The sequence below is a fragment of the Panthera pardus genome, unplaced genomic scaffold (assembly GCF_024362965.1).
Source record: "Panthera pardus isolate Hobbes unplaced genomic scaffold, ASM2436296v1 HiC_scaffold_16, whole genome shotgun sequence".
NCBI lineage: Eukaryota > Metazoa > Chordata > Mammalia > Carnivora > Felidae > Panthera > Panthera pardus.
Window position 1 is genome coordinate 116,394,356 of NW_026526721.1, and position 25,438 is coordinate 116,419,793.

General features: G+C 38.0%; 1 protein-coding gene across 1 annotated transcript in view; it reads left to right on the forward strand.

The window, feature by feature from the left end:
- PLSCR5 (phospholipid scramblase family member 5) overlaps nucleotides 1–25,438 on the forward strand; it is a 69,569-nt gene that overhangs the window by 16,033 nt on the left and 28,098 nt on the right. The window contains exons 3-4 of the mRNA XM_053904180.1: nucleotides 21,544–21,811; nucleotides 21,940–22,241. Coding sequence (XP_053760155.1) covers nucleotides 21,544–21,811; nucleotides 21,940–22,241 — 570 coding nt within the window. The remainder of the gene's footprint in view (nucleotides 1–21,543; nucleotides 21,812–21,939; nucleotides 22,242–25,438) is intronic.

Here is a 25,438-nt window from a genome sequence, read left to right on the forward strand (position 1 = left end):
CTGTCTCTCTCTCTCTTTTGGTTCACAATGTGTAAATTCACTTTCTCTAACAAATGTACCTACGTTTTAATATTCTAACTACAAATTATAAATCTTACAGGGATTTTTGGTATATGAAGTAAACCTTTAAACTACTACTACGTATGATAATAGGTTATCTATTTTGAGCCCTAATCATATTCTGGGTGCTGTGTTAAGTCACTGTACAAAAAAAAAACTTTTTTAATTAATTAATTTCTTTTGAGAAAGAGAGAGAGAGCACAAGAGAGGCAGAGAGAGACAGGGAGGGAGAGAGAATCCCAAACAGGCTCTGCACTGTCGCCACGGAGCTCAAGACAAGCCTCAAACCCACACACCATGAGATCATGACCTGAGCCGAAATCAAGAGTAGGATGCCCAACCGACTGAGTCACCCAGGTGCTGCACAAAAAGTTTTTAATAATCATATTTTATCCTTAAAATAACTGTGATATATCTATCATTTGCTTCTCATTATAAAATATTTGAGCTCCCTAATGTTGAAATTCCTATCCCGTAGTTCAACTCACTGTGTGTATATTCTTCTTTCAAAGCCCTTTTGGAATTAGGACTGGGGAAGCCAACACAAAAATGTTAATACTCGGACTACCATTATTGTTGTACGTATTAATTTTTTTAATGTTTATTTTTTTGGGGAGAGAGAGACAGAGTGTGAGCGGGGAAAGGGCAGAGAGAGAGAGGAAGACACAGAATCCAAAGCAGGCTCCAGGCTCTGAGCTGTCAACACAGAGCCCAACATGGGGCTCGAACCCACAAGCTGTGAGATAATGACCTGAGTCGAAGTCAGATGCTTAACTGACTGAGCCACCCAGGCGGCCCATTGCTGTACGTATTAAAGTGTCCATTGTCTCTGATCCAAGAGTTTCATGTCTATGAAACTATGGCACACTAACTTATCTTGCAAATAGAGCAAAATCTCAGATTCTTCACAGTTCTTGACAACAATATGACTCTACTACTTGAAGAGACCGATGGACCACTTGAGGCATGTTGACTACATTAGTCCTTCCATGCTGGAAAGGCCAGCAGTCCATGCCTCTCAGAGAGATAGGTACCTGTTCTGGGTATGGGTTTGCCATTCTTAACTGAATGTTTCCGTTAGCACCACTATCTTGAGATTTATGGATTTCATATGAAATGACATCAGACCAAGGGACCTCCTTTGCAGTAAAGAGGTGTGGGAGTGAACCCATTACCATGGAATCCAATAGTTGTATCACATACCAAACCATTTAAAAGCAGCCAAACTCAAAGAATGCTGAAACAGGTTTAAAGGTTTACTTTCAGCACCAGTTTAGAGGTAAATCTCTTGAGATAATGGAATCCCATCCTTTTGCATATTATATGCATTAAATTAGAGATCTCAACATGGCATTGTGTTTCCAATAGTAAAAATAAAGTCAAGTACCAAAAGGTAGAAGCAAGAGTGACCCTATGGACCATTACTTCCAGTGATCCAATGGGAATTTTGTACTTTCCATTCCCACAACTGAGCTGTGCAGGAGTGGAAGTCCTGAAACTCAAAAACTAATATATTCTTACCAAAGGAATTGGCAAGAATGCCATTATATCATACGTTGCAGCTGCCACCAAGGCGCCTTGTCCACCAGGACCCCTTATGAGTAGATGACTAGCAGACAAGAAGGGAAGTTACCATACTAACAGGAGTCAGTAGCTCTTAGTGGCAGGAGAAGGTAGGACTGCTTTTACACAATGAGGGAGGGAGGAACACATGGAACCCACGTTTTCCAGTTGGTACTGGTTCCCGGTACTCCCTTGGCCCATTGACCAGATATCCGTAGCAACTCAGTCCTACGGAAAGTATGGTCATTAAGCATTCAGACCCTCAGGATGAGGGTGGATGTGGTGTGATCCGCCACCTGATAAGTAATCAAAACATGCTAAGGTGATAGGGGAGGGCAGGGAGATTTAGAATGGATTGTGTAGGAGGAAAGGGGTGAGTGAGTTCCAGTTGCACCCTGAGGTCAACTGCAGTGTCTGGGGCTGTAGGTCATCACAAAAATTTCTCTCTTTCAAGTTTCCCCTCAGGAAGACCCATAGGACCCATGGGGGAGATTCTCCCCCAAATAAGTATGAAGAAATAAATCTGTGTGAAACAAGTGGTAGACTGTGGTGGGATGCTTCTAGACCAAGATGGAACGCAGAAGGAACTCCTCCAATGGATGACTTTGGCTCAAGAAGTCCTGATTGACTAGCTGAAACTTTCTTCAAACTGCAGTGCAAAACTCCCCTTCCCTCCTTTTCTCAATGATAGAGGTCAGAACTGCATTAGAATCTGAAGGCTCTCCCCACCTTCTCCAGCCCCTTCCTCTCTGTGCCTCTCAGATGTGTTCTCCACTACATTTCTTGCACATCTAATCCCACCTGGTTGTCTGCCCCTTAGAAGACCCAAACTAACACAGTAACATTGTTAAGAAGTAGGTAGAGAATAAAAGACTTTATATTAGGTAAGGCACTACCAGTAGTATCAACAGTGATCTCCAATGGCTTCCATGGATGTGGTCACCATTGATTCTGTGAATGTGTGTCAAAAAGAGAAGGTGACTACCAACTAGCTCTACCACATGGCAATTATATAGAGTGGCAGTGATATCTTATTGTGATTTTCTTGAGCTTAGAGCTAAGATCAAAACTTTTCTGACCGAGAACAACCTTCAACCACTACCTTTTTTAAAAAAAAAAAATGTTTTTTATTTTTGAAAGAACATGAGCAGGGGAGGGGCAGATAGTGGGGGGACAGAGGAACTGAAGCCAGCTCCTGACTGACATCAGAGAGCCCGACGTGGGGCTCGAACTCACAAACCATGAGATCATGACCTGACCCAAAATCTGATGCCTAACCAACTAAACTACCCAGGTGCCCCTCACCCACTACTTTTGCATGCTGAATGGAGTTGCAAATAACATTTGTTACAGACTTGATAATATTTCTTCATTAACTTGACCTAAAATTACAAGGCAAAATTATAAGTACTAATAACAGTACTTATATGCAAAAAACAGTACTTATACTGCAGGAAAGTCATTTTGATGACGACAAATATTGTTTGAATCGTAAGTAATGTCAAGCTGCTTTATACGCTTCTTAGACTGCCAGAAGTTAAGATAAAAATGAATACCTTTATTACAACAGTTTTGTACAAGATAAACATTTCCAGCTCAAACTAAGTTCCAAGAGTTCCAAGTTCAAAGGAAATTTCTATATCTCAAAGTTCATTTAATTGTGTAAGCGAGGAGCTTCCCCCCAGCCCTCAATTGGAAGGAAATGGTCTGAAATGCAGTGACATGCTAAGAGGCAAATATGTAGAGAAGACTCTAAGAGGATTCACTAAGTGCCTTCCATATGCTCATGCACTAATGTCAGTATCTGGAAGAACTATCTCTGTGAAAAAACATTTTCAAAGACGAAATACATAAAATCTCATTATGGATCAGCATTGACAGATAAACACTTGTAATTAATTTTTATGATAGGAAACACTAATTAGAATCCCAATTAAGTGAAATATTATTTCTGAAGAATTCCATTCTTCTCATTAGTAGACTTGTATTATCAAAAATGTCTTAATTATCATGTTTCAAATGTCATCAACAAGATCTGTGTAATCATGTTTTCTCACTTGCTATATCCCAACTTCCGTGATATTCTCAATTTTGCTTCTTGTCCCACAAAGCCTAAAATATTCATTGTCTGCCTCTTTATGGTTTCAGTTAGAAGTATGAAAAGTTGAAAAACAGCAACTGTATACAAAATGCTGTTTTTTCTTGTATTTTGATATTAATTGAATATACTCATTCTCCAGTGTTCTATTTGAGAACAGTTCTATGATGCCTTCAAATACAAGCCTGTTTGCAACAAAATGGATATGTAAGGGAAAAAGTTCTATGAGGAGTTTCAGAAGGATGCCATTTAGGGTTTTACAATCCCGTTCACATAATCTTATACCATCTGAAGCCATCATCTGTGGCTTGACATGAGACAAAGTTATTTGAAATTGTTCAACATGCTCCATTATAGTAGTAATCTAAATACGGTATCAGATGCACTATTTATCTGATCTGTTAATTTAATTTTGCCTAAAATGTTTTTGCTGTATTTAAAATATAAGGATATATCAATAATAGCAGTCTAGGGTAAAATACATGATTATACAGGAGTTATATGTTTGGGCAGAACAAATAACAGGGATTTATTTACAAATTCTATGTGTCTTACTTCCTGGTTGTATCCTGGCATGCTCAGATACTTTCATAAGTCAGTGGAAAAAAAACACTGGGAGGGAGATAAATATGAGGTTTACACTCAACCGTAAGTTTAATAATATAATATACTAAATGAACTTGTGCTCACATTCATAATCTTTAAAAGATACGATGTTAGAACTATGGTACCACTAATAATGAGGCTTATAAGAAATATGTACATGAAAATGAAGCTTTAAATTAAAAATAATGAATATTAGTTATATTATTCTTCTGGACGGAATTTCAAGACTGTTATTAAAAGTATAAAACAAATTAGATTGAGATGGTTAATGCTCTTTTGTTTATTTTAGAAGATAAATGCTTTCCTAGAATTAAATTTATCTCAAACTTATTCCTTTAGCATGCTAATTAATAGAACAGGATCATGGTTTTTGTTAATTAAAATAAGATACCTCAGGGAATCGAAATTAATTTTGATGTCCTAATAGATACCCTTATCTCAATAAATCTCCCAGATGTTTTGTTAACATTATATAAAAGTGGATAAAGGCATTTTTAGGCTGACTTTGGCAAAAGTGAGAGGGAATTATCCATTGTAGGCTAATCACAATGCATGAGGTAGATTAATGTAGTTTTTCATTAAGACTAATCTCCATGGATATGTTAGAAATTTCAGAATAAGCTTTCAAACACTATATATCTAAGTCATTTGTTCAAATGTGATCCAGTTTAATAGTTACTGAAAGCTATAACCATCTGGCAGATGTTTTCTGGCCTATGTGAAATGAGTTGAGGGGCTCATTTCTGTTTCTATTGAACACATGTCCAGGTCACCAGAAATACCACCACGATTTGCACCCTAATTAGCAATCTCATGCATGTTGTGGGCTACATGGTAATGGAACATGGGCTACTCTCCAATTTTGGAAATGAATCTATTCAGATACAAATAGAAATGCCCTTGTAGGGTCAGCATCAAGAGAGCTTGCATTTCTGTGTAGTGTAAATTTCAAAACTAAAAAGATATTCTTTTTTTGGCTTAAGGTATTCATTTGACAATTTCTCTGAAAAATTCTTCTTTCTTACTAATAATTTCCAGATGTAATATAGAACAAAGAATATGTCATTGTAGTTCTTAACATCTTGGGAAAAACAGACCCCTCTGAGAATCTGATAAAAGCTACAGAGCCTACCCCATATAATTAAATTATGTACACATACCAACATTTGTATACAAAGTCAAAGACTTTACAGAATACCATTGCCCTAATACAAGTAAAGGATCTTAGAAATTATTATCAAAATTTGTCACTGTAATACAAAGGCTAATATCAATAAACAAGTTTTGTTTTTCATTACAAAAACAGCCCAATAAAAATACATGGTAAGAATTTTTTAAGTGTCAACATTGTGACTTCTTTCATAACCTAGCTGGAATGGTACAAGAAAATAAATTCTAGATGCTTACTTAAGTTGGTAGTTCTTTAATATCTGAGGCTATATTTCTATAAATTTTTTGGTCCCAGAGGCCATATATTCACTAAAAGTCACCTGGATTTTACATGAGTCTTTCTATTTCATTCAAAAATATCAAATGCATTATTGGGAAGTGAGAAAATAGGTAAAGGAAACCTCATGTATAATGGACCCGAGAAGCCCTGAAGGGGGTGTTCTCATGCACAAGCCATTAGTTGCAGCCTACATTAACCAGCAGCAAGAAGGAAGATAATTCTTATCTTCACAAGGAAGGACACTTTCCACACAGTAATTTTATCTCATGCTTTTAAGAAGAAAGATCTCTCCCAGCCCCAGCAACAAGGCATTCAACAACACCTTAACCACTGCTTGCAGCCATGAGCAACCTCCACAACCTCAAACTCTTGTTCTTCTCCAGGGAATTTTCTTTCAAAACAGCTCTCACCATTTCCTCCTAAGACCTAATAAAAACTGTCCTTGCCTTTGTTTCTTTGAATTTGACTATGGTTTGGCATAGCTTGCTTGTCCCAAATTGCAATTCTACTGCTGTTCTGAGTAAACAACTTTTACTAGTAAAGTAAGTGACTATTTTATTTGTAAGGTTGACAAAAGAATAAACAGAATGTTCTTGGCCTGCTAGAAAAATAATTACACAAGTACAGAAATGAAACTCTGGAAAGCAAATAAGAATTTTCTTTTTACATCAAATTTATATACTTAGGTGGGTATATGGCACTTTGGAAAATTCATTCATGTGAGTCAACAAATCCATATTAAGTTAGAAAGAGACATGAACAGGATAGAAGGAGTTTCTGTCCTTTTGACACTGTGTGGGAGAAATATACATGAGGAAACAGCACACCGTGGTATAAGCCATAATGAGGAAAGACAAGATGGCACAGTAGCCCTTAAGAGATGAATAGAAAAGCATATAATAGAGATTTTGTGTCGAAAATCTGATATATCATTGAGGTGTGGTAATGGTGTATGTGTATAATTTATGGAACATCAGAGCTCTTTGAGGAATCACTATGCTTTTATAAAATTTGTTACACAAACCTAAAGACCAGAAGAGAGGTATGAACTAATATGGATTTGATAGACTGGAAAACCAACACATGAATAAGATTGTTCAGAGAGAGTATAGGGTGAGGGGGGTAAAAAAAGGAGAGGACGAAGGATGGGACATAGGTAACACAAAATTAAAAGTTAGGTAAAAGAGAAAACTCCCGGAAATGTAAAAGCAAAACCAGGAGGAAATAATGTCAAGGAAGTCAAAGAAGGAAAGTGTTTCGGAAAAAGGGAGTTTTCATCCCAGTCAAGTGCCAGGAGAGGTCAAATGAGTAAGAATTTCAAGGCCATGTGTTACCTTGGAAACAGTTATTGCAGAGAAGGGACAGACCTTTGAATTAGGAAGCAGAAGCCAGATTGCCCTTGTCTAAGTAGAAAATGGCAGTTATGGGTGGGGGAGGAAGTGGAGAAGGCAAGCATTGATATATTTCAGGAAGTTTCTATTCAAATAAAGAAAACAAAGTCTCTGGTTGTAATTGACTGGACACAAATGAGAGAATCACTGCTTCAGAAGTTAAGTTCCTGCACAAAGCATTTCATATGAATTTAAGAACTTTTTGCCAGTAAGGGGAGGTCAATTAAACATTACAATGAATTACCAGAAATGATTTGTGGAATCACCTTTTCTCTAGGTTTATCTGTCCAAATTACTTGTAAAATGTGCCTTAGGGTAAGGAATGAAGTACTTAAACCCAAGAGACCCTTTACAACTCTGAGCATTATCATTTCTTTTTTTTTTTTTTTTTTTTTTACTTTAATTAGCCTTCTGAAGAACAACTTAGAACTTAGAAAAGCCAGTGTAATATCTCTGATTCTTCCTGGTTATAAAGAATATACAATATGAAGGGAGAAATTAAACACGAATGATATATAAGACTTTACCTCAAGTTCCTTATCTACAAGTACTCATAGTTAAATTCTACTACAATTTCCACATTCCTTTCTCACCATTATTTGTTTGCTTCGACTTAAATAATTGGTTTTATTCCATGAGTTCTCTTGTATGCTAATGTATGCAAACGAATTAAATGAATTAAATCAACCAAAGAACAAATTAGGTGAAAACTTGTATAATCCCCCCTCCTTTTCTTTTCTTTTTTTGGGGTTTTTTGCTAAACATAACAATTTTTAAAACTAAAAACTTTCAAATGTAGCTTTTTCCCCCTTTGCTTAAACTAGTAGGAGACTGTCTCCTTTCCTCTGGCACCTAACAAAAGGAACACGGTAGGCTTCTGTGAGAGTCCCTAGGGTCTCCTACTTTGGTAAACCAATTTTATTTATAAACAAGAAAGAAAATTGAAAAGCCTGCTATTTGGGACAAGCTGGATGGACCTTGAGGCCATTACGTTAAGTGGAATAAATTAGAGGAAGACAAATACTGCATGATTTCACTTCCATGTGGAAGCTAAAAAAGTTGAACTCACAAACACAGAAAGTGGAATGATAGTTACCAAAGGCTAGGGGGTGAGACAATTGAACAGATGTTGTTTAAGGTGCAAATGTGGAACGGGTAGATAAGCAGGTCCTGGAGAGCTAATATACAGCATGGTGAATACAGTCAACAACACTGTATTATCATCTTCAAAGTTGCTACGAGATTAGATCGTAATGGTCCCCACCACAAAAAAAGAAATGATTGTGTGATGTCGTAGACATGTTACCTTAAAGCTATGGTGGTAATCATACTGCAATCTATAATTGTACTAAATCAACACTTTTTACATTTTAAGCTAACACGATGTTACATGCCAATTATATTTCAATTAAAAACACATGTAATAAAGACGGTCCTATGAGAAAAATGGGCTTCAAATTATTTTTTCCCTTCTGGACCCAGCACTGCCAACAAAACGCAGAACTCATACAATAACTGGACAGATTATCGTTGCTTATTAATTCAGTAAGTTCCTTAAAATTGTTCCCGTGATAAATGTAAGAAAGCAATCAAAAAGAGAGCCTCAAAAGAGTAGACAAATGCCAGGTTTTAAGAAGGAAAGTGAAAAGAATCTTTACCCTGGGAGGTCACATTCTACTCAGGGTGTCTCACTTTCTCTCTCTGAAAGAACTGCTTGTGGCTGATCACATGTTTGTTTAATGAAGTGTCTGGCTGAAAATGAGTTAATGAACCTTTGTTTGTGGAGCAAAATAAGCAATACTGCTTTTTATGTGAATAGCAAGCTGATTATTGCCTCATTTCTACTTAACTAATATAGCCTGAAAGCTTTATGCCACTAACATGTTAGAGGCGATTTTGAGAGAATATTAAGAAGCTGATCATGCAGTTTTTAGAATTTCTAGACCGGTTTTTTTAAAGAAAATTTTGGAAGCAGTTCAAATCAAATTTCTCTGTTTGAAAGAAAAGGAGATTAAAGTCTCCCGACCCAACCTCACTCAGACCCCCAAATCCTGCTCTGCCCCTCACACCTCAGAAGCCCCAGAGGACTGCTCCTGGAACATGAAGAGTTCCCAACACACATTTTGAAATTCTCTCATCTAGTCTGTTACCTTCTCACCTTCCTTTCCACTCCTAACTTCAGTTATTTTGTACCTCATCATCGCCGTGAACTGAATAGCATCCAAAGAACATGATTGGAACCAAATTTTGTAGAAAACATACACAGCAGTTTTAAAATAAAGGAAAAATTGGGGGCAGCTGGGTGGTTCAGTTGGTTAAGCGTCTGACTTCAGCTCAGGTCATGATCTTGCAGTTTGTGAGTTTGAACCCGCGTGGGCCTCTGTGCTGACGGCTCAGAGCCTGGAGCCTGCTTCGGATTCTGTGTCTCCCTCTCTCTGCCCCTGCCCCTGTTTGCACTCCGTCTCTCTCTGTATCGCAAAAATAAATAAACATTAAAAAATTTTTTTTCAATAAATAAAATAAAGGAAAAATTACCTGCATTATCAATTTGCTGTGATTAACTAACCTAAATTAAATATATATATTTAATTCTCTCCCCATAGCGTCTGATGCAAAAGATGTTAAGGACACGTGAATTATATTCCTTCCCTTTTTCTTCTTTCAAGTATTCCCTTTCTCAAGTGAAACAGGACTCTACTGATACCCCAAATATTTGCTTTTTATTTATTTTTTTCTTTGAATGTTTATTTATTGGGAGGGGAGGGTAAGGGAGAGAGGAGAGAGAGAATCCCAAGCAGGCTCTGAGCTGTCAGTGCAGAGCCCGATGCGGGGCTCAAACTCACAAACCATGAGATCATGACCTGAGCTGAGCAAGAGTCAGACACTGAAACTACTGAGCCACCCAGGAAACCGGCCAATTTTTTTTTTTTTAAGAAGATATCTCTAAGGTCATTGTTTCTACAGTAAAATTCATTTGTTGTGTTTCCCCAACTAGGGATATAAATATTCTGAATAAGGTCTTGTAAAAAAAATGGTATTTAAAAGAATTCTCTGATGGTGGATCTTGGGGACCTGCAGCTCCCGCTTTCTGGACTCCATCTATATGACCCTGGTGATGTAATGAAATTTGAATTCATAGTAGCTCTTTTTATTATTATGACATTATAAATAAAAGACACCATGCATAGAGTCCGGTCAGGTTCCTCATTCTAAAGGTTAACCCAAACATAAGGCAGCAACTCATGGCTTTGCAGGCGGTACAATGCACAATGTTGCCATACCTACGAGGAGGCCACTCCTGTTACAGACAGGGCAGATTGTATATTAATTACAGCAATTGTTCTGTCAGACAAGAATAATATCCCAGTTCTTTTTTTTTTTTTTTTTAATGTCTATTTATTTCTGAGACAGAGAGAGAGAGAGAGAGAGAGAGAGAGAGAGAGAGAGAGAAAGCATGAACGGGGGAGGGGCAGACAAAGAGGGAGGCACAGAATCTAAAGCAGGCTCCAGGCTCCAAGCTGTCAGCACAGAGCCCGACGCGGGGCTCAAACTCACAGACCGTGAGATCATGACCTGAGCCGAAGTCGGACGCCCAACCGACTGAGTCACCCAGGCGCCCCAATAAAATCCCAGTTCTAAGAAAATCACAAAAGGTCTCAAGATGGAGTTTCATGACAGATAGCTTCCTTTTGCTCCTAAAAATCATTCTCTGCCCATCTCCACTTAACCCTATTCTGTTTTCTGCCCAGAGAAACAGACTTAATTGTTCTACAAAACAGAACTTTGATGTCTTCTGGCATCTTGTTGGAGTTTAACAAGTGAAGAGCGGGGCATGAGGAGGTCAAGGGAAGGTGAGGGAGAGTGAGGTCAGAATAGCTATCTCCCTGTCCTGTCCCTTTCTTGACCTTTGGGGGCTGACTAGTAGACTGAGCGCTATTCATCTTGGGTCCCAGCTCCCACAAATTTAGAAATAAGTCTTTGGAGGGTGCCTGGACAGTTCAGTCAGTTAAGCCTCTGACTTCAGCTCAGGTCATGATCTCAAGGTTCATGAGTTCAAGCCCCACATCAGGATCACTTTCAGATCTTCTGTCCTCCTCTCTCTGCTCTCCCCAGCTTGCTCTCTCTCTCTCTCTCTCAAAACTAAATAAAACATTGGAAAAAAAAGAAACAATGTCTTTGTAAATAAGCTTCCTGATCTTGTTCTATTTTTTTTTAAGTTTATTTATTTACCTTTGAGAGAGAGAGAGAGAGAATGAGCAGGGGAGAGGCAAAGAGAGAGGAAGAGAGAGAATCCCCAGCAGGCTCTACACCATCACCACAGAGACTGATGTGGGGCTCAAACTCACAAACTGTGAGATCATGACCTGAACTGAAATCAAGAGTTGGGCACTTAACTGACTGAGCCACCCAGGCACCCCCATCTTGTTCTATTTTGAAGGTGCCATCTGTTTTCTGTTGGTACTTAGACTGCTGGAGGTGAGGGCGGGGAGTTCTACCATCAATCACACATGGTCAGTGCACGTGCTAGCCCTTCTGATGTGTTCATGCTCCAAATTCAAGGCCTTAGTTCTACTGATTACCTAACCCTATATTCTGTCCCTAATAGAAATAAAGGACACAAGGGACAATCTGGAATGAAGTAATTATGGGGAATAGGACCCTCCTGAAAAATCTAGAAAATATGCTTATGATTGTACTCAATTTAGAGAGAAGTAAAAATTCTTAAACATTCCTTTCGACTGGGAAAACACCACTCTAAACTACAGAACAACAAAAATCTTGATTTGATGTTCATTTAAAGTGCTTAGTGTTTATGCTGGCAATGCAAACTGGTGCAGCCACTCTGGAAAACAGTATGGAAATACCTCAAAAAATTAAAAATATAATTACCCTATAACCCACCAATTGCACCACTAGATATTTACCCAACGGATTAAAAAATGCTGCCTCGGAGGTGCACATGCACCTCAGTGTTTATAGCAGCACTATCAACAATAGCCAGATTCTGGGAAGAGCCCAAATGTCCATCAACTGATGAATGGATACAGAAGATGAGATGTGGGTATATGTATACAATGGAAGACTACAAAAGAATGAAATCTTGTCATTTGCCACAACGTGGATGGAACTAGAGCATATTATGGTAAGCAAAATAAGGCAGTCAGAGAAAGACAAATATCCCAAGATATCACTGATTTGTGGAACTTAAAAAAGAAAACGGATGAACACAGAGGAAGGGAAGGAAAAATAAGATAAAAACAGAGAGGGAGACAAACCATAACAGGCTCTTACATACAGAGAACAAACTGAGGGTTGCTGGAGGGGAGGTGGGTGGGGGAATGGGCATGAAGGAGGGCTTTTGTTGGGATGAGCACTGGGTGTTATATGTAAGTGATGAATCACTGGGTTCTGCTTCCGAAAACAATACTATGCTGTACGTTAACTAACTTGAATTTAAAAAAATAAATTTAAAAAAAAATTTAATTATTGTTTAAATGGACTTTGTTTAAGATATAACATTTTTTAAATGTTTTTAATGTTTATTTATTTTTGAGAGAAAGAAAGAGACAGAGAGAATTAGTGCAAGCAGGGGAGGGGCAGAGAAAGAGACAGAAACCAAAGCAGGCATCAGGCTCTGAGCTCTCAGCACAGAGCCTGATGTGGGGCTCCAACTGACAAACCATGAGATCATGATGCTTAACCGACAGAGCCACCCAGGCTCCTTGTTTAAGATATAATATTAAGTGAAAAATTTAAATCTATATGTTACTTATGATTACCACTATGTGAAAATATGTGTGTATTTAGATTAGAAAGATATAAGCAAGTGAAAACAGTTGTTATATTAAAAAAAATAATGCTTACTGTTTAAAACATAAACATCAAACCATATAAGAGTTTAAAATAATGATTCTTACATCCTAATTTCCATCTTGATCCCCTTTTCTTTTTAACAATTTACTTTTTTCCCTCTTTGGATGCATATCAGAAGATAGTCTAAAAATATTCTAAAATATTATAAATATCTGAATATATTTATCAAATTATTCTGAAATATGATTATGCTTTAATTCCTGATTTACCAATTTAAACAGTAGCAACCGACTCCCAAGAATATCAAATTAGCTCTTTAATAAAATCATACTCTCTTTTACCACACATTATATACATAAAGATACAATTGCTTTTATGTTCCCAAGGTATATATAATTTACTTTCTGTTATTTATCCACAACTATGTCCTCTGTGTTTATCCATAGGTTGATTATACAAATTGAACACCAAAAATAGCATATATAATATAATGGCATATAATACTGCAGAACCAAGTTGGGGGGGGAGGGGGGGTGGAAAGTAACCTGAAGCTACTAAATATGTGCCACGATTCTCAGCATCAAGATCAAATTAATTCTCATTTCAGACACTCAGTCAATTGCTCAAAATATTGCCACTTGAGTGTGCTTGTTCTTCCATCATGAATCATAAATTCAGTTACATAAAATTTTAAATGAGAGTAAATTAAAAATAAGCCATAAATTATACACAAATACAGCATTATTTATATTAAACTTCCAATGAATTTATTAATCTCATGAAAAACTGATAATGAGAGAAATCATGGCTTCAGGAAGGTTACCATGGTAACAGTTTGGCTTGGTTTCCATGGTTACAAAGAGTACAGCGGAGAGGCTCAAAGAATCACAATTTCCTTTGATTGGTAGATTCTCAAAAACGATGATTTGGAAAGTGACAGGGGATTAAAAAAGAAAAAGATTTCCCTCATGAGGAACAAGACATTAAGTGTAATAATAGCACACTGATGGTCAGACACGAGACAGGCCTTTGAAATTTAATGAAACATCCCTTTGCTCCTTCATAAAAAAAATGGACAGAATATCTCAATTTATAACAGCAGGACACTGTAAATCAAAATCCCTGCTCCTGATTAACTAGCCAAAATATGTTAAATTGTTTATAAAGAACTTTTAAAATTAGCAAACAAAATTACCAGCTGACTCAAATTGTGAATGACACAAAGACTAAAATCAACATTTTTGACATCTCTGTATTGTTTTGTGGGGTTTAGCAGGAAATAACAGTATAATAGAAATATAGTTATAAGGGCACTAAGAGATACAGAGTCAGAGAATATCTCTGTAACTAGGTGCATGCTCTTAGCCATATCATTTTATTTTCAATTTGCTTTTTTTCTTGCCAAATAACAATCATTACTATCGAAAGCAGCACAGAAATTGGAAAACTTCCAAAGTTACTGGTTAAGAAACCATGATTTTAAGATCTCTTTCTGGGGGCGCCTAAATGGCTCAGTTGGTTAAGCGACCAGCTTCGGCTCAGGTCATGATCTTGCGGTTTGTGAGTTCCAGCCCCGCGTCAGGCTCTGTGCTGACAGCTCAGAGCCTGCAGCCTGCTTCGGATTCTGTCTCCCCCTCTCTCTGCCCCTTCCCTGCTCACGCTCTGTCTCCCTGTCTTTCAAAAATAAATAAATGTTAAAAAAGAAAAGAAACGAAAAAGTAGTTTCTTAAAAAAAAATTAAGATCTCTTTCTGTTCCTTGAATTAAATGATTTTAAAATATGCTCTCCCAACATGAAGAGCAAATTGAAGAGATGCATAGGCAGGCAGGAAAAAAAGGAAACAAAAGGTCTAGATACTTAGCTCCTCCCTCCCATGTCAAAGTCTCATAAGAAACAGGAAAAAGGTCTGAGACTCTTCATGTAGATTTCCCCAGCAGAAAGGATGTTTAAAGGGAAAATTAAATAAATTCTCTTTTCCAGAGTGGTGTCCAGCCGGGAGGCAAAGCCGTCCAAGACAAAGAATTAAAAAGCAAGGCAGATGGCCTGAGAGAGGGGAGTGAAGCCTAGTGAAATGTGAGCACCAAAGGCCATGGGTGTACACACTTGAAGAGCAGTCTCTTCGTTGCCTTGCCCATGCAGCGCCCCAATCCCTCAAACTCTAATGCCCACAGACAGTAGACTAGTCATTCTGGAAATCTGTGAGCCAAAGCAAGTTTCCAACATTGTTTCTGTCCACTGCTTGGGGTGGGGGTGGGCATATGGCAATGGCTGCTGGAAGAAGTGAGAAGAGAACTAACCTGGCTTATCTTCTGGGAAGCGAAGGAGGGCTGTAGGGATGCAAGGGTATCTACCACAGAACTGAAAGAGGACACACAGTAATTTTTTTTTTTTCAACGTTTTTTATTTATTTTTTTTGGGACAGAGAGAGACAGACAGAGCATGAACGGGGGAGGGGCAGAGAGAGGGAGACACAGAATCGGAAACAGGCTCCAGGCTCTGAGCCATCAGCCCAGAGCCTGACGCGGGGCTCGAACTCACGGACCGCGAGATCGTGACCTGGCTGAAGTCGGACGCTTAACCGACTGCGCCACCCAGGCGCCCCGAGGACACACAGTAATTTAGAAAATTGGCAATTGACACAAAAATGGAGAAAGGAGCCCAGAGACCAAATCCTCTAAATAAGATATCACAGACTCTAGGTTGAATTCCCCTCTTGAACTTCATGGTGATACACTACATAAAAGTAATAGATTACAAAATACTAAGATGGTAAACTGAAGCTCTGAATTTCATATCAGGTTGGAAAGGAAAATCATGGACGATTTATCCACCCTACATCAAAGGAATTAGAAGGCCTTGACAGAGATGAATGAAAGAGAGAAGCATGTTAGCACTGCAAAAATGCTACTGAAAGGGAAGAAAAAGGAATAAAGGGAAAAGAGAGAGAGATAAAAGAAAGGGAGAACAAAAAAGAAGACACTGGCAGAAAGAGAGATAAGGAGAAATTATGGTATAAGTGAAATGAAATTAAAAAATGAACTCTTAAAGGGAGCCTGGGTGGCTCAGTCGGTTAAGCGTCTGACTTCAGCTCAGGTCATGATCTCACAGCTCATGAGTTCAAGCCCCACATCGGGCTCTGTGTTGACAGCTCAGAGTCTGGAGCCCACTTCGGATTCTGTGTTTCCCTCTGTCTCTGCCTCCGCCCTGCTCACGCTCTCACTCTCTCTCTCTCTCTCCCTCAAAAATAAATAAGCATTAAAAAAAAATTTGAATGAACTCTTAAAGAAAATGTTAGCTATGAAAATAAAGAAAAAATTTCTAACCACTTCTCGCCAAAGAGGAATTTAAAGAAAACATAGATGCAAGGTATTGACATACTAAGTTTACAATGGTAAAACAGCTTAATGAAATGAAAACATGGCGCTAAGGACCAAATTGAGGGAGCAGAAACAGCATTACAGAAGTAAGATATAATGTGAAACTAACAGGCAACTTAGGCAATAACTAGATTTAAAGAAGTAACATAGCAAAATGGATAATAGGAAAGATAACAGAGTCTTCAGATAATAGTGGGAATGCAGAGAAAAAGGACATAAAGAAGGTAATAGATACAGAGCAGGTGACAATGAAGAAACCTAGGATAATTCTTATATCTGAAGTAGTGAGCACAATTAATGGGACAGAAAAAAATATATATATTTTTAAAGAAAATTTCCTTACATAAAAGAATATGTGCGTCTTTGGATCAAAAGACCGTGCTTCTCAAAGAAGCATTACAAAACAAACAATGGTCTAACATGTGACAGTCAACTTCTTGAACTGTGAGGATAAAGAAAGAATTCTTCAGTCATGTAGGCAAGGAAAGCAAGGCATACAGGGAGTGAGAAATGCCTATTGTCTTCAGACAACCACATAAATATTAAAATAACAATGGAAACAGACTCTACAAAGATCTAAGGGGAAATGAAGCAAAACTCATGAATGTTATACCCAGCCAATCTGTCAAGCAGGTGTAAAGACAACAGAGAGAAATTTTCAAATATGCATGAATTCAGAAAACATAATCCCATGAGCCCTTCTTGAAAACACAACATCATGACAAATGTAGCCACCCATGATATGGTGAAGCTATGATAAAGGGTAAAGCATTGAAAATTTTATATATAGAATGAAGACCAAATGTCATTAAGACACAGTCATAGAAAACTACTTTACACTTTAGTGCATACAAATGCTCAATATGTAAAGTTAGGCTTTAAAGAATAGAAACAGAATCTATAATTTTCAAGCCAAGAAGGGAAAAGAAACTGCTAACGGAGAGGTTGTATAGGAATGTTAAATGTGGGGATTAGTAGACTTCATTTAAAAGGTGATATTTAGGCAAAAATGTAAATGACATGAGGGCACTAACCTGCAAATGTCTTTCAGAATATGCTAGATAGAGGGAATCTTTCAAGCACAACCCTAAAGTGAAAGAATCCCAGGTATGCTCCAGGAATAACAAGGAGGCCAGTGTGACTAAAATAGAGTGGATAAGGGGCAGAGGATCAGACGTGACAATGGAGATCAGACCGTACAAGGTCTATCTAGCTCACTCCAAGCTTGGAGGAGAGGACTGGTCTGATCTCACATTTTCAAAGGCTCATTCTCGCTGTTGCATTAAGAATTAACTGTAGGAGACAAGGTAGAAACAGGGAGTCTATTTATGAGACTACTGCAATAATCCAGTCATAAGATTATCATGGCCGGACTAAGATGGAAGCAGTGTTGGTAAGAACTGGTTAGATTCTTGATATATTTTGAAGACAAGTGCCAAAGGATTTCCTTTATGAAATACAAGGTATGTGATAGAGAGAGGAATCAAGAATGACCCCCAAGATTTGGCTTAACTAGAAACATAGGGAAATCATGGCCTAGAGGGTAAAGCAGATTAGGAGTTCAGTTGGATCCTGACTTTGAGGTGTTATTTCACAAGTAGACAGCTCAGAAGCATACCCTGAGCTAGAAATATATTTTGGGGTAATCAACATGTATAAAAGTTTTAAAGCCCTAAGACTAGACAAGATCAGCAAGGAAGTGGATGTATGGAAAAAAATGACTAAGGATTCAGAGTTGGGGTGCTCCAAAACAGACATTTGAAAAAAGAGGTATCACCAGCAAAATAGACTGAAAAGGAGTGATCAGTTAAAAAAAAAAAAAGATAAAGATAAAGGCCTCTGGAGGAAAGCGTGTCAAGGAGGAAGGCATGATCAACTTGTGTCAAGTGTCGTCAGTAGATCAAGCAAAAGGAGTACCAAAACTTAACCAATGGATTTAAGAGCACAGAAATTATCTTTAACCTTAACAAAGGTCACTATCTGCAGAATGGTTAAGGCAAAAGCCTGAGGGGAGTGGGTAGGAGAACATGGAAGGTAAGAAATCAGAGGCTGAAAATGCAGAAATCTTTTCTGACGAGTTTTGCTATGAAAAGGAGCAAAGAAATGAGCTATCGCTGGTTGAGGAGTGGGTCAAGAGAAGTTTAATATGGAAGTCATCATGGCAGCTGGTACACTAATGTGAAGAATGAAAACTTGATATAAAAGAAAGGAGGGACTTACTGGTTCAGTGTCCTGCAGTTTGCAAGAGAGGCTCAGATGCACATGTGAAGGGAGTAGCGTGGGTAAATCATGCACGAATACATGGAGGAACTCGTCTACGTGCATGTGCGTTGTTGGCATGTGACTGCATACGATGGTGGGAATTTTTGAAAGTCATCTTCTGACTGCCCCCATTTTCTGTGAAGTAGGATGCAAAATCACAAGCTGAGAGAAAGATAGGATAGAAGGTACTGATGCTTGTTTAGAGAGAAGGTGTGAAATAGTCATCCACGAGAGTCAATGAGAAGATAATCTGGCAGCATCGAGGGCCGCTCGATTTTGAGATCGTAAGTGTAAAAGTGAAACTAGTAAGTATTGTATTGTTTGCTTTGTACATGTGTAGGTGCAGGCCAAGAGCTGAAGAGTTGGATTGATCAGGATTTTATTTTTCAGTTAAGTACTATGAAATAAGAAATGTATATATGCAAGGGTGTGATGATAACAATTCTCCATGGAATTTAGACTGGATGAACCAGAGAATGAGGCCCTCAAAGGGGGCCATTGATGGGTAAGATTGAAGGTACTGGGGCATCAAAAGTTTGTTTGGGTGGAAGACCAGAGAGAATGAGCCAGGAATAGAGGAAGGAAATAGAGAACAGGATACATGAATTTGATACGATAGAAAGACTGCATTTACTGGTTACAAAAATTTCTAAGATATACCTATAAAATATATATCATTTTTTTTAATGTTTATTTATTTTGAGAAGGAGAGAGACAGAGACAGAGCACGAGCAGGGGAAGGGCATAGAGAGGGAGACACAGAATCCGAAGCAGGCTCCAGGCTCTTAGCTGTCAGCACAGAGCCCAGTGCAGGATTCAATTTCTCAGACTAGGAGATCATGACCTGAGCCGAAGTCAGACGCTTAACCGACTGAGCCACCCATGCGCCCCAAGCATATATCAATGTTTAAGGTAGGCTGAGGTAGAATAGGAAACAAGGTCACTGGAGGAAGGTAAAAGGACACGACATTGTTGGGATCATTTATGTGTACTCTCGTAGGTCTCTGCCTAGTCACACATTTTTCTTTCCTTCCTAAAGGTAACTACACATCTGATATTTGCAGCATTTTTTTAAAAGTACAGTTTTAGTACCTATGTATGCCTTTGGTTTAGCCTACTTCAAGCATTGTAGAAATTGAACCACTTTACACAAGCATTTTTCTGTGACCTGCTTCTTTCATTCAATATCATAATTGAGATAAATACCAATATTGCATGCATGCAGCTGTAGTTTATTCACTTTGAGTTTTGTGTAGTATTTCATCATTTATATATGATTTAGGGTGCCTGGGTGGCTCAGTTAGTTGTCTGGCTCTTGACATATATATGCATACTATTCACCATATATGCATACTATATATATATATATAGTGTATATATATATATATATATATATATATATACACTATTCACCAAATTTTTTGTGAATGAACTTTTTGGTTGTGTTAAAGGAGGTCGAGAGGACACAATCTCTGGGTAACCCTCAAGCTAGTCCCTGACAGAGGCTCCTCAAGCCTGTGGCCTTGAGAGAGAAAGGTGTTAAGACCATCTGGATGTAGTACATGACTAAACCCACTTAAGGCCTCTATATAAACCTAAGAATCTGGCAGGAAGGTGCAGAGATTGTCTTGCAGGAGCCCAAGACAAGCCTTGTAAGTAAATTTCATTGCTTATTACAACTACCACCTCCCAGTTTGGAGTGATCTACCTCTTTCCTTGCCCTCTGCAGTACAGGTGCCAGTTTGCATCATTTGCCTAATTCGGGGTGATAATGATGGATGCCTCTAGGAATATTCTTGCATATTTCTTATGGTATAGATGTGCAAATGTTTCTTTAGGGTATGTACCTAGAAATGAAATTGCTATAGCATTGAGTATGTGTCTCTTCAAACCTGCTAAATAATGCCGAACTGTTTTCAACATATTGTAGCAAAACATGCACTCACTAGCAGCATAAAAGAGCTAACCTTGCTACCTGTCTCGCAACACTTGGTATTGTCAGTCCTTTCAATTTTTGCCATTCTAAGAAGGACGTAAGGCTATCTCATTTAATTTTTCTGTTTACCATTGAGCACGGGACAGGTCTGTTCGTGTAAGATTTCATATGGGTAGAAATTCTAAATATATTGTCGTCTTCTAAATACAAAAATATTCCCAGATTATAAGCATATTTTTTTACCTGAAAATACATACACGAGCGTTCATAGTTATTATTTCGGAGGAACAAACTGGTGAGGGAAAGAAGATATCCTTTTATTTTATATTTATATTTTTCAGTATAATTTCCACTTGTTTTCATATCAATGTCTACTTTTATAGAGTAGCTTTCATATAAATTAAAAATTGAAGTTCAAAATTATTTTAAAGCACATGCTTATTTAAACAAACACATAAGATTAATAAGCCACCTTTGATCTGTCACCAGCCAAGTCTTTCGCTGGATAAATACACGGGGATTTCCATATCCAATACAGTAGTCACTAGCCACATGTGGATACTGAGCCCTTGAAAATTGGTGAGTGCCACATGTTGAAATTATATGTTTGAAAGAGCTGGTTAAATAAAATGTTATTTAAATTAACTTCACCTGTTTCTTTGTCTATTGTAATGCAGCTTCTAGAAAAGTTTGAATTACACATGTGGCTCAAAAGACATTTCTATCGACAAAATACACTTCTGTTGCAGAAAATATTCTTAGTAACTTGAGAAAAACACAGCTAGGGAGACTTCAAAAGGAAAAAATACAACTAGGCAAACATAAATACACTTCACTTTAGGCAAACACAGTCATTCCTAGATATGCCCAAAACACAGTAGCATTTGTGAATAAATTTCATTCAAATCACAACTGACTATGATTTGAAGTCAGGAGCATGATCCTAATTCTTGTCCATGTGTCACAATTCATGCACTTGCTTGTAGACGAAATAAGGAAAGGAAGAAGGTCCGAACGAGAAACAGTGCTGATGGTTACGTCGATCCGTCATTCTTTCAGTTATTTCACGAATACGCCCAACGAGGCAGGACCCGCACTGGACACCGCGACCACCACCACCGAAAAGAACATACACAAATCGCGAGAGCAGACCTTCCCTCTCTGCTCCCGTTCAGTGAAACCACATTCTCCGTGGCATATAGGACACCTCCCACTCTTTTAGCCACCGCTGAGCAAAGCATGCGTTTAAATGTGGTAACGTTTCCTGGCTGATCCAGTCTATAAACAGCAGCACAAGAAAACACTAAACATGTACTATTAAGCATACATTAATGCACTTTGCCTATATGTTTAATGTAGATTTGTTGTAACCATTATCTCAGTCTCTTGGGAACTGGGCTCTTGGGGGGTTCCAAGCTTGCAGAGGCTTATTTTCAATGCTGGAAATGCAAAGATGTGCTGCGGGAAACAATTGGTGTAGTCTAGCTGGCCCTGAATCGCAGCTGCACCGGCCGTGCGTGATACGGCTGCTGCCAATGAAGGCGGTTGTATGCAGAGCACTGCTGGGCTGTCAGCAGCAGCGACCGAAGGGCTTGGTGCCGGATTTTGATGATGTCTCACGTGCAGGCAAATGTTGGGAGGACACAGTGACCACACCGAGCCAGGCAAAGCACCAAGGCACAAGGTAAGTATATGTAAAATAATGGTAGAAATAAAGAGGTTGTCAAAATAGTAAAGCAGTTCTTGGTGGGGGGCATTGAAGTCTCTGAAGATTTTTGACATCTTAATTCTCCTTCTCAATCTAGTTAGTAGCTTCAGTCGCTCGCTCTCTCCCTCTCTCTCTCTCTCTCTATTTCTCTATTATCTTCCTCTCTCTCTTTCTCTCTGATACACACATAAACATACCTCCTGAAGGACATATAAATAAACAGTTGTTGATATGTCAGATGTCTGTCCACATCTTCTGCTTATAATTTCCATTTCTTTTTCTAGTAATATACCCTGGAATGAGCCAGAACCTCTCAGAATATTCCCTCTACTTTTAGACTCTTTAAAGGAAAGTACAATTACGAACTCTTCAAAGTTGCAATATACATAACAGATCAGGCAAATGCCAGAAGACAAAACACAATGAAGACAGAATACTTCAAAAAACTCCATTCGGTTCTACGTAATCCTATGTAAAGAAAATGTATAAGGCTGAAAATTTAAAAAGAACTTCTATACACAAACTAAACTATTGCTTCTTCCTTAGGCTTTACAGTCTGATTATGGGATACCCTTTGTCCCATGGAGTCTATGCACCGGACTTTAAATTATTAGAGTCCTTTCCATGCCATCTTGGTGAATGGGGACCCTCCCTCTAGATTCGCTCTAGAACCAGCTTTCTCTTAGTTTTACAGATTCTTCTCTGTATCCGGAATTCTTTTCCTTTTTTTCTTATCCTTTGGATCGATATCTTTTTAAGTATGCAGAGGGGGTAAGACATCCATCTTTTATTAACAGCTAAGAAGCATAATCCAGTTTACTATCCTTTCATTCTTTAAGGAAAAAAATCTTAATAATTATTATTTGCCTTTCTGATAAGAACAGAGGTAAGGAAAATCAGACATGTATGTGTGAAACGAAGAATTGATCTTTTGAATGATGCATTACTGATTTCCAGTTAGCTTTGCTCTTCAAATACAGGATGAGTTACATCATTGTATTTTCAGGAGGTTGTAAACTTACTCTTAGTTTTAAAAAATAAAAAGAATATTACAATCCTATATTATGATACTTCACTAGAGTATCCCCCAGAATGGGGGCCATATCATTACATCTGAGTATACTCTATAGTGGTATGCACATGGTAGAAAGTTAATACATGTTTAGTGAATGAATGAATAAAGCCTTGTCTCAAAAGGACAGATTTGAGTAAGTTAGTAGAGAAATGCACTTTGATAGGTCTGCAAAGTGTACATAAGTGACTAATGAAATAGGAGGTGTGCATTGCCAGGAAAGAAACATCCAAGTTTACATTAAGAGATTGTATATTTCATATTTAATAGTGAGGTTATAAATCAAATAACTCTGGAAAAAGATTATAATAATGCTATTTCACCACATATTTGTTTATTTTCTTTATTAATTTATTTATACACACCTTGTCTTGTTCGACAACAAGTTTCAGTATGGGGACTTACAAATCGAGGGATAACATTTATGCATAGAAATGCATACCTTTCGTGCTGCACAGTTGCTAAAAGTGGATTCACATTTTAACTGATTATGCCACAAGACTCACTGAATGAAAGAAGCTATTTTATCACTAAATTATAGTCCACTTACAAACCATTCCCCACCTATAGCAATTACTTTTATGGCCAGTTATTCATAAAATTTGCTATTAATGATTCTTATATGATACAGTATGATAGGAATAGCTGAAAACATAAAGACACAAAATGTTTACATTACTTAGGTATAGTGTAAAGAAGACTGGATGTTGCCTTCTTATAAATCAATATCTGGAAGTCCCTAGTTAATTCCGCACCCTACTGACCATGCCAGTGTTGAAAGGGATATGTGGAAATAGGAATACTTACCCATCACTGTTGAGAATGTAAATTGATACAAACACGTTTGAGATCAATTCTCTGATGATCTCCAGTGATACTTAGTAATTTCTTAATATTTACTAGTACTTAGTACATCCTGCAATGATACTTAGCAAAAATGAGGATCTTCATACTCCATAGCCAGCATTTTCATTTCTGGATGTACACCACCTTCAAAAGACTGCTACGCATGGGCATAAAAATCATACTGCCTTATATACTGGAAACAATCTAAATTACCACGGAAAGACAACATCCATTAAATGTAGTAACAGGCAGTGGCTAAAAACAAATGTAACTTTATGCATCATAATGCATTTTATTTTTCTTTAATTTTTTTAATGTTTACTCATTTTAGAGAGAGAGACAAAGAGAGCATGAGTGTGAGCTGCCTTTGAAGAAGTGACTCAGTGAGCAGGGAGGAGGCAGAGAGAGAGGGAGACACAGAATCCAAGCAGGCTCCAGGCTCTGAGCTGTCAGCACAGAGCCTGACACGGGGCTCAAACCCATGGACTGTGAGATCATGACCTGAACCAAAGTCAGATGTTTAACCGACTGAGCCAGGAGCCTTGCATTGTCATGAATTTTAGAAGACATAGTTTCAACTAAATAAAATGTGCTTTGGAACTATACCTCAATATAAATCAGGAAAACAAAATAATTCCTTCTCATTCCATATATATATGTATGTATGTACGTATATATATTCAATTATATATGCACATATGTATGTTTGTATATGTATATATTTCATTTTTAAGAACCCATAATTTTATAATAAAACAAACATAATCATGAAATATTCCTAGAGCTGGCTCTTCCCTTCCTTGGTCTTTGGTCCTGCCTCAGGCCTGTAGGCTTACACCTTACTCCATTCACCATCCTTTCCTCAAAGGAGGCTGTCTGAAGCATAATGCAGTTTTTGTCATAGCAGGGAGCTTATCTGTCACTCTATGGATTTAAATAATGTGCAGCTTCTTCCTTCATACTGAGGCAGACTGCTTTGGTGAGCCTTTTCAGACATGAAAATTTGAGTCAAGCGTCTAACTATGAAGTGATTAAATAATGGGGAAAGTTCTAAACAATTACGTAATGTTGAATAAACAGCTCTTCAGAACAGCTGCGATGTGTCCAGCAGAAAGGCCATGAGTAGGGGGGGGGTGATTGCAGTGAAATTATGATGCAATTTTTTCCATTTCCTTTTGGCTAAGGCTGAAGTTGGGGGGTGGAAATAGAGACCCTTCTTTTAGAAGGGACAAGGACAGGCAAGGCAGAACATCCT